This window comes from Nansenia antarctica, assembly GCF_963989245.1.
Source record: "Nansenia antarctica genome assembly, chromosome: 5".
NCBI lineage: Eukaryota > Metazoa > Chordata > Actinopteri > Argentiniformes > Microstomatidae > Nansenia > Nansenia antarctica.
This window is the reverse complement of record NC_137690.1, coordinates 25921540-25932370: the sequence shown is the minus strand read 5'-3', so window position 1 is coordinate 25932370 and position 10831 is coordinate 25921540. Positions and strand designations below refer to the sequence as shown.

Sequence of the window (10831 nt, the reverse complement as noted above, 5' to 3'; positions counted from 1 at the left end):
GAACTGTCCCTCCTGAGTCTCCTGCCTAGTGGATAGATGATTCTCTTACTTAGTCAAATGTATTTGTTGTAAGTCGCTTTAGATAAAGGTGTCTGCTAAATGTCAAACATGTAAATGTAAATGTAATGTTTTCCTGCTGCTGCCGCTGCTGCTGCGGCTTCTTGTCTTATGGCTAATAATTTAACTTCTAATGCCAATTAAGGTTATTACAATTTTAATGTTTAATGTGGAACCTCTTCCATTGTCAACACTAGCTCAGTTATTTGAAACAATCACTTTCTATCAGTCAGATCATTTAGCTTGTTTCAGGTCTATGGACATCTGTCTAATACAAATCAGAGTAGTCATTACTGAATGAATGGACCCTCATGGGGCGGGAGGTAGCCTAGAGGTTAGAGAGGCAGGTTGCTGATTAGATGCCCACTCCAGGAAGGAGTCAGATGTGAGCTGGTGACTGGAGGGTTGCTGGCATCATATCCAAGCTACCACTTTGAGCAAGGCTCTTAACCCCTAACTGCTCCAGGGGGGGCTGACATTGTGCCCAGAGCTCTGTACTCCCTAGGAGTGTGCTGTGCTGTGCTGTGCTGTGCTGTGTGTGTGCTGTCTCAAGGGCGCACTGGGTGGGTGGGGCGGTGGGGACACAGCACAGCACAGCACTCTCCTAGGGAGAATATTCAGCATATCAGCACTGCTACCTCATACATACGGCATAAATACTTCATGATTTTGGAGCTTTAAAAAAAAAAAAAAAAAAGAGTGTTTCTTGACCAACGGAATGATTTTGACAGTAATGGAACATTCATGGTTATTTTGGTATATTTTATTGAAAAATAACTTGTGAAGCATGTTAACCAGATTCTCAAATTTGATTCTCTGGTTCCTCCTTAGTTCCATTGCTTTGACATCAGTATCCTCTTTGAGGAAGTGTTGCTTGTCTTGTCATAGACAATCTATGACGGAATCAGAGACATAAGAAAGTTCTGAAGGTGCACAACACTAAAGCGTGTAGGCTAGACGTAATTTCTGTAGATTGACAGTTGTCGGCAGTGTGGATCAACAAAGCATAAATTAACCTTTAAAAGTGTGCTGGTGCTGTTGGGTAAAGTGGTTCTGTGCCTCTGCTGTCCATGTCTTCAAGAACCCCTTAAATGCTTGAATGAATGAATGAATGAATGAATGAATGAATGAATGAATGAATGAATGAATGAAGACTTTATTGGAGAATTTGCTTTGCACAAGGAGCTTAGAATATCAAGACACATCATCAAACATAAACATACTCATGTAAAACATCATAGAAACATCATAAATAATAATTAAAAAGTCATAATTTGGGAGATCATGTAATCAAAGCTTGCCTCTTTTTTTCTGCATTCTGGGCATGCTATACCTTCACCCTGAATTTGGATGCAGTGGATCTGCTATAATCTTATGAGCTAAATGTATAGTATACTGGTCTGTCATGTAGATAATACTTCACATTGGTACCACGTTTATCTTGCCATGACATTTCCCATGACCTCAATTGTTTGTGAGTCCAGTGATGCTTGAAAGAATTTAGTGAACAGGCCTACAGGGCTCAACTGCTCAACACTTCTGTAGCGTATTCACATCTATTCCATCAGGACCGTTTCTTAGTATTAATCTGGAAGAGGGTGATCCACCCTCTCTCCAGTCCCCCTTGGGCTCGAATTGGATTGGTCTATCAGTCTCATAACGCTCAAAAAAGAAATTTAAGTCATTTGCTAAACGCAACCATTATCTGTATTCCACGCCACGCCTCCCTTGCGTCTTTGGCCTTGAGTAGCTGCTCCACTTTAGCTTTGTAGTTCCTTTTAGCTTGGTTTATTTGCATCTGTATTTCTCTCTGAATTGGTTTTCCTGTGCGTCTGTCATTGATTTTAATTCATCCAGATCCTGGATGTGTTGGTAAATAGTCTCTGTGGCCAACTTATAGTTTGCATCTGGGGGGATATAAATCAGGATCACTAAAATCTGTAAAAATCCCTGTGGCAAATATGTGGGCCTCAGTGAAACCGAAAGGAGTTCTATGTTAGGTGTACTTGTGGTGTGTCTCACCATACATTTTTACACTGGCTTACCCAGTTATCCCCCCTCGACGGCCTGATCAAAGAGTGGGGACCATTGTGTTATATTGAACAGTAGTCATTTCCAGTATTGTGGAGTACAATGTTGAACAAAAATGTGTTTGCCAAAGGCTTGAAGCTCTGTGCCAAAATCAGATGCCTAAAGCTGCATGTTTGCTGGCCAAGGCTGGTTGAGTCCAAAATCTATCAGTTGATCAATGTTCACCAATGCTGTTTGTTTTGGAATTGATTGCATAAGACTGTTCTGCACATGAAGTGTGTGGTGGCTTAGTGGATAATGAGTTGGACTGGTGATCAGAAGATCATGACTTCAAATACTACCTGGGAACACCACCACTAGTGTTCCCTTGAGTAAGGCACTTAGCCCTAAATTACTCCAGGGAGACTGTCCCTGTAATATCTAATTGAAAGCCGCTTTGGAAAAAAGCAAAATGGTTAAAAAAAGAAAGTAAAAACACCTTGCTTAATCCTTAATTTTCCTTGTGTGAAAATTAAGCAGTGATTATGACTGCCCAAATAACACATTACTGAAGAAAACAATTAGAATATTTTAGAATATTTAATTAGAATATTTAGAATATTCTAAATATAGGCAATTAACATTCAAAACGAGATCCAGACTCTGACTGTAGCTTCATTCATTCAGCTTTTGAGCCACAAAAATATTATTTTACATTAAAGCCTATGCAAAGCATGAAAGTGCTTGAAAGTGTGATTTATGTGTCCTTATCGCCTGATGTTGGGTATACACAACATTTACAGTTTTAAGTGACTATTCCTTCACCGAAAATGAATATTGTTCTTAGAACATTTACTCATGGCTCTCAGCCATGTCCTGCAATGTAACTTTGAAGAGTGCCAAAGTTACTATAAATGACCACCAAAGATACAAGGGGCACCCCTACAGTAGGCCTATATACATGAGAACTTGTTCCTCTTTGAGCTGTTATTGTCAATCTTCAGAGTCACACATTTGATTGGCCTGTACCTGTCTCTGTCACACCTTATTCAGAGTAGGGGCATGGGACTAGCAGAGCAAATTCTCTTCTCCTGCCATAGAGCATAGGCCTATAAAACCCTGAATACTGTAGATTAGAGTTGATTCGATTCAACCTCTGTCATTGCACAGAGTACATTTGTTGCTCTCGGCACAGGGTCAGCCATATCCAGGCCCCTGGAGCAATTAGGGGTTAAGTGCCTTGCTCAACACCCAATCCCATTTCCCTTTTTTACCCCTACCCCTTGTTTTGGAGTGCCACTCGCTATTCGGCTTGCCCCTCGGAGCAGAGTTACAAGGGGTAGTGGTTGAAGAATTGGGACATCCCTATGCTACACTTGAAAACGGAGGGGTAGGTCTAAAATGGAGGGCCAAGGGGTGAATTGGAATTGGGCCCAAGAGCACAACGGCAGTGGTAGGCACCTTAGACATCATGCCAGCAACACTCCAGACACCAGCTCACACGCAGTTCCCTCCTGAGGCGGGGATCGAACCAGAAACCGTCTGATTGCTAGCCAGCCTCTCTAACCTCTAGGCTACCTCCACCCCTTCTTCCTGTTCCCCATTAAATTGCTTTTCTAACAATTTTAAGAATTTCCTCTCCTCATCTCACCATTGTTCATGAGCTGATCTGCTATAGCCTACTCTCCCTCACTGTCCTTCACTCGAGCCCCACCAGCTCACTCTCATTATCCCTTGACGCCCTTCTCAGATGTATTCTTGCCATTGCACATTGCATGTCAACCTTTTTTGATAGATTCATGAAAGCTCTCATTTCAGTCCTGTGAAAGTCATTCAGCATGACACAAACTGCACTCTTTGAGAGAAAAGAAAGTGCTTAAAAGTTACCAGAACCTGGTAACCAGAGGCTATTTGACAAGTTGCCGTCGTGTCTCCATATACGGTAGTTTGCTACCTTACAAACTGCAGAATGTCATACTATGGTGTAAGACTAAAGAGCCCAGCCGTGGAAATTCAAACAGGCTCGTTCACTAGGCTTGAAGCACCGTGGCTTGCTTTATTACAAGTACATACTGTATGCCAAGTGTAATGAAGTAAACGTTGAGTACTGTGGTTTGAATACAGCATAGTAGTTGAGAAATAGAACAGTGGGTTTAAAAAAAGTAAAATGAACAACAAATGTGAATCTGAAACATTCATTACTCTTCATTTTGAATCACCTTTATCATATAATTCCCTCTCTTTATATTAATTAACTTTTCACTTTTTCATGTATTTGTTACTTTTTGCTGTACATCATGAGGAAAGAGAACTTTATGATATTAAGAGAACTTCATGGCATTATGCCCTAGTCACTTTTCCGTAAGTGGCACATGTCAGTTTGAATTAGACAGTCTTTCAACATCTATTAATGTGTTATTTCAAGTGAATCAGGAATCAGTAACAATCATAATTTTTGTACAAAATGAGCATTTTTACAGATTTAAGTAACACAAGCTCACACAACACAAAGCTCTCACGTAACACAAGCTCATGTTCACAAGTTGTGTAACTGCACTACTGACCAAATCAATACATCTGTTTAATGAGTATTAGATACTACAACGCAGATAAGTACCTAAGTGATTTAACCCTTCACAAATCAAGGTAATGCCAGATACAACAGCTCAGAGGAGACAATACCGTGTTACCCAGTTTAAAATGTTGTGGTAAAACACAGTGACACAGTTCTGATCACAACGGTAGAAAATAATGGTAACTTAAATGATCTTACATTTCCCTCACAGAAAGAACAACAAACATTTGCTTTCATCCATCTAGGTAGCTATTTATAGTGTCAACAGAATTGTCAACAGAATTGCTCTGAAAGCTATGATTTGACATGTTGAATCTTGGAGATGCCAATAGCTGCCTGGAGATGTTCTAAAACTTGGTATTTCAGATCATTAAGACTGTTTCTAAAACCGTATTGACTCCTCTCAGCTGTTGTATCTGGACCCGGCTTTAGATTTATGGATCCTATGACCTTCATGTCTCATTGGTGAATGTCAAACTAACCACAGCATCTTGTGACCTAATTTGAACAAGAATAAGACCACACAACCATATCTGCATCAAAACCATATTTACTTCTTTGCTCCTAAGCAGACTTCTAAAGTCTCTCATCAGAGAGACACTGCTGTCAGACCACCATTGCTTGGAGATACCTTTTCCAGGTCCTCCATGACCAAATCTTGCTCGTTGACCAGGTTGGCCCTCCTGGAGCTGTTGTTCTCTAGGCTGTTGAGGGAAATGGGCTCAGTGCAGGCCTGGGGGTTGGCTGGGAGCACAGAATTCCCCTGGACCCTGTGTGAGTAGGTCTTTCTGCGATGCCCATCGGCTGTGCACAGGCGGAACTTGAACACGGCCTGGAATCCTCGTCGGAAATTCTCGTTGAAGAAGCCATAGATGATGGGGTTGACACTGCTGTTGAAGAAAGCCAGCCAATGTGCAAAGGGGTATATGTAAATGTTAATGACCAAGTATTGGTGCTCAGTCAGCGTGGCATAGTCACTCAGCATCATAAGGGTCCACAGAGGCAGCCAGGACAGAATGAACAACAAAGCTACGATCAGCAGCATTTTGATTACTCTTTGTTTCTTCTTTGACACAGTGTGGCGGTTTTCGTGACCGGGCTTGCCCCCCATTGGGATGGCAGTTTTGAATAGTGTGATGCCAATCCGGGCATACATGATCACGATGAGGGATAGGGGGGCAAGGTAGATGTTGGCAAACAGAACAGTGGTGTATATCTTCCGCATCTCCTGATTGGGCCAATTTTCCCTGCACCAGTAAAAAGGACTTGTTTTGTTGCCATCTCCCAAAAATACCCTTATAGTTTGCTCCTTGGTAACTTGCAGCATTACCCCAGAGGGACACATGATTGATATAGCCAGAACCCAGATGATGACTATTATTAGGCTGGCTGTGGATATTGTCAGCTTTTGCTTGAACGGGTAAACGATGCATCTGAATCTGCAAAGGAAAAAAATAGGTATTGTGATTGATTTAATGCAACGGGACCTACGGTGCCATGTTGCAATGCCATGGTGCATTTTGTCACACTTGAATATATGGAGGGCAGGTTCAATGATATTAGAAGGCAGTTTGACATGTGGGAATAGATTTGTGCCATGGTCTGGTGAAAAAAAGTAGGGCAATTTTTTTTATTTTTTTTTTACAGATTATGAAAGTGCAGATTGTAAGCTTTCAAATGATGTGTCATACATTGAAATCGTACATAGTCGGATCGAAAATCGTTGAAGAAGATACACTTATTTGAATGTTGGTACACCTCAACAACTTTTTGGTAATTTGCGCAAGTTGAGAATTGCCAACATGCAGACCTTTTCACCAGACCATGTCACATTTTTGCTATGTCTCTCTCACACACACACACACACACACACACACACACACACACACACACAGACACATAGGGCTGTATTTTCAGCCGGTGCAACATATCTAGAGTGCTGTCTTGGCTGCACATTTAGGTTGGTGTAGTAATGGTAAAAGAGGTAAAAGATGTTCACAACAATGAGCAGGTTGCTGCTGAAGAATTCTGGCCTTGTAAATAGTACTAATATTTCAGACACATCCCTTAGTGCAGTGGTTCTCAAACCTCTCCTCGGGGACCCCCAGTCGCTCCACATATTTGATCTGTTCCACCAGCAGCACACCTGATTCAACTAATCAAGTACAAAGCAATTATGATTTGTACATGATTAGTTGAATCAGGTGTGCTGGTGGTGGAACAGATCAAATATGTGGAGCGGCTGGGGGTCCCCGAGGAGAGGTTTGAATTGAGCAATTCCCAATCAAGTGGTATTAACATGTGTGTTCTGTGGCCAGGATGGACCCGGGCATAGCCCATAGAGAGAATGGAGAGAGAGTCCAGGGAGAGAGGAGTCTGAGCACCCTACGACCAGTGCCCACGGAACTACCTCTGGAAGCCTTCAGACCCTGCACGCCTCCAAAACACCCCTAAGTTGAATATTAGTCTCTGGCCTCCTTAAGTACCAGAGCCAGACCTAAGTTGGACTTTATTCCCTGAGTTACTTATTCTTTATTAAATACGTCTAGTAGAACTGAACTGCGCTCCGCTGCCTGTGTCATTCTCTGCCTTGGTTGTGCTCAGTTTACCCGGTTCTACTCTGTGGTTACCACAAAATGTATAAATGTTGACAACCCATTACAGGACTGATACATATAACATATGGATAACAAAAAAACATGACTTTACCTGTCAACAGCAATAGCCACCAAAGTAAAGACAGAAGCTGAGACAGAGATACCTTGGACCATCCCACTCATTTTGCATACCAAACTTCCGAAAGGCCATCCTGTTGAAAACGTTCACATGCGAAGTTAACATAATACATTATGTCTGTATGTCCTGGTGGGATTTTGTCTAAAAATGTATTCATTGTCTCAAGTGGAATTCTTGCTTATGTTCAGCTGTTTGAAGTAGCCCATTGAATTACGACTTCGGCGGATTTTGACGCTATGGGCAGACAGTACTCAAACTCAGGGCAAATTCGGAGCTCCTATTTGTAGACAATCAATACTATTGTGACCTATTCAAATTGAATCACTTTAAATCACACGCACATAAACCCAAACTTTAGGTTTCTTAATCACAGATGTAGTTAGATGATGAGAGGGTCTGCCTTTTCCGAATTCTTTTTGAGTCGCTTAAAACAAAGATTAAATAAAAATCAATAGGTGAGCGGTGCGAACTAGACTTGAAAGGTGAACACCTTCACCTTCACCACTCATTGGCTGAGATTTGTGGTGGCAGAGTATAGCGCGCACAGCCTACGTGAGGGAGAGCTGATTGGCTGGAGCAGCGCTGCCAGTGCACTGTAATCAGGGCAACACTGGCTACCTTTACCTCTACCTCTACCTCTACCTCTATCTCTATCTCTACCACTACCTCTACCTCTACCTCTACCTCTACCTCTATATCTACCTCTACCTCTACCTCTACCTCAATCTCTACCTCTACCTCTACCTCTACCTCTACCACTACCTCTACCTCTACCTCTATATCTATATCTACCTCTACCTCTACCTCTATATCTACCTCTACCTCTACCTCAATCTCTACCTCTACCTCTACCTCTACCTCTATCTCTACCACTACCTCTACCTCTACCTCTACCTCTATATCTATATCTACCGCTACCTCTACCTCTACCTCTACCTCTATCTCTACCTCTACCTCTACCTCTACCTCTATCTCTACCTCTACCTCAGCAAGGCTACCTCTACCTCTACCTCAGCAAGGCTACCTCTACCTCTACCTCAGCAGGGCTACCTCTACCTCTACCTCAGCAGGGCTACCTCTACCTCTACCTCTACCTCTACCTCAGCAGGGCTACCTCTACCTCTATCTCTACCTCAATCTCTATCTCTACCTCTACCTCAGCAGTGCATGTGCGTCGCGGAGCTGCTTCGGCTCTCACGCACGCAGTGTCCATACAGACAGCGTGTCTGCTGCTGCGCTGCTACTGCCAGTCCTATCTTTCTACATTGAGTTTGCCTTTGATATGGCCAGCAATATATACATAAATATGGTTTCATTTTAGGTTTCAAGGTTTAGTTATACATTTCATTTATATTTAGTTTAGAGAGCAAAGCAGTTCGTGGTTATAACCAGAAAGCAGTCATGTTGTTTTTGTTTACCCTTGTTCAGAACGAGAGAGAGAGAGAGAGAGAGAGAGAGAGAGAGAGAGAGAGAGAGAGAGAGAGAGAGAGAGAGAGAGAGAGAGAGAGAGAGAGAGAGAGAGAGAGAGAGGAGAGATCAACCCGGTTGGAGACTGGCCCTCATTCTGTTCACATACATTGCACATACATTGAACACTGTAAATAAGAAATAGTTAATGGCTACTCAACACTGTCATGCAGGTGTGATATCAATACCCTCCCATTTACTGACAGAGAGCACCATGACCTATAAGGAGATGGATTAATAAGATAACTCATGATAACATCATGGTTAAAAAGTGTGGTGCGGAGTCCAGTGCTAACTTACCCGTAATTATGTTGTCAAGCAGTGTTGTTGGCATGCAGAAAATCCCAACCAGAAGGTCACTGACTGCAAGGTTGAGAATGAATATGTTGGTAACAGACCGCATATTCTTGCTCCTTAGCACGATGAAACACACCACTCCGTTCCCCACCATGCATACCAGGAAAATCAATAGGTAGGACACGAAGAAGATGGCAGCAATTGACGGCTGGTGAAGGTAAAATCCAACATAGGTGATATTGTGCTGAGGTATACGGTATTCCTTTGAAGTGTTCGTACAATTCCAGTTATAATTGTCCACCGGAGTGAAGTTCGTCTCCAGTCTTTCATTCATTTTAGATCTGGAAAAAGGAGGAAAAGTTGAGTTTGTTTTGGATCAGGTAAAACAAGAAATAACTTGCTAAAATAATAGGATGACTTCGAAGGGAGTCTAAAGCCCTATTCACATGCGACAAGTATTATCTGTGGACCTCATGTGATTTAAAAATTACCCCCCCCCCCCACACGTCTGTGTTTCATGCGGCGCATTTGCAAGGGATAAGCGAAGTCTGTTTTTTATTAGAATTGACTGACATTATCCCTCGGATATGATGTCAAGACTCTGTGTAATATAGATATGCAACAGGATATCTATGTAAAAAGATATATATATACAGTATATATATAATATCTATTATACATCATAGATATGTAACAAGCTCATAGATATGTAATCTCTCTGCCTGCCCTGTCTATCTCTCTGCCTGCCCTGTCTATCTCTCTGCCTGCCCTGTCTATCTCTCTGCCTGCCCTGTCTATCTCTCTGCCTGCCCTGTCTATCTCTCTGCCTGCACTGTCTATCTCTCTGCTTGCCTGCACTGTCTATCTCTCTGCCTGCCCTGTCTATCTCTCTGCCTGCACTGTCTATCTCTCTGCCTGCACTGTCTATCTCTCTGCCTGCCCTGTCTATCTCTCTGCCTGCCCTGTCTATCTCTCTGCCTGCCCTGTCTATCTCTCTGCCTGCCCTGTCTATCTCTCTGCCTGCACTGTCTATCTCTCTGCTTGCCTGCACTGTCTATCTCTCAGCCTGCCCTGTCTATCTCTCTGCCTGCCCTGTCTATCTCTCTGCTTGCCCTGTCTATCTCTCTGCTTGCCCTGTCTATCTCTCTGCCTGCCCTGTCTATCTCTCTGCCTGCCCTGTCTATCTCTCTGCTTGCCCTGTCTATCTCTCTGCTTGCCCTGTCTATCTCTCTGCCTGCCCTGTCTATCTCTCAGCTTGCCCTGTCTATCTCTCAGCCTGCCCTGTCTATCTCTCAGCCTGCCCTGTCTATCTCTCAGCCTGCCCTGTCTATCTCTCTGCCTGACCTGTCTATCTCTCTGCTTGCCCTGTCTATCTCTCTGCCTGACCTGTCTATCTCTCTGCCTGCCCTGTCTATCTCTCTGCTTGCCCTGTCTATCTCTCTGCCTGCCCTGTCTAATGACCTGCCTGCCCTGTCTATCTCTCAGCCTGCCCTGTCTATCTCTCTGCCTGCCCTGTCTATCTCTCTGCCTGCCCTGTCTATCTCTCAGCCTGCCCTGTCTAACTCTCTACCTGCCCTGTCTATCTCTCAGCCTGCCCAACCTGCTCTACCCTCGGAGCTCTGCTCAGTCCCCTCGTCCCTTCAACACACTTACACTTACACTAATGCCTATAACTGTACCTAATATACT

The 10831-nt window shown here is 43.2% G+C and overlaps 1 protein-coding gene across 1 annotated transcript; it reads right to left on the bottom strand.

Moving 5' to 3' along the window:
- Positions 1 to 5231: 5231 nt before the first annotated feature.
- npffr2a (neuropeptide FF receptor 2a) lies at positions 5232 to 9476 on the bottom strand (the record flags this gene model as incomplete). The annotated part of the gene is made up of 3 exons (XM_080531520.1): positions 5232 to 6081; positions 7352 to 7451; positions 9146 to 9476. The coding sequence occupies 3 exons, from the start codon at positions 9474 to 9476 to the stop codon at positions 5232 to 5234; spliced, it is 1281 nt and encodes a 426-aa protein (XP_080387646.1).
- Between the last annotated feature and the right edge of the window lie 1355 nt (positions 9477 to 10831).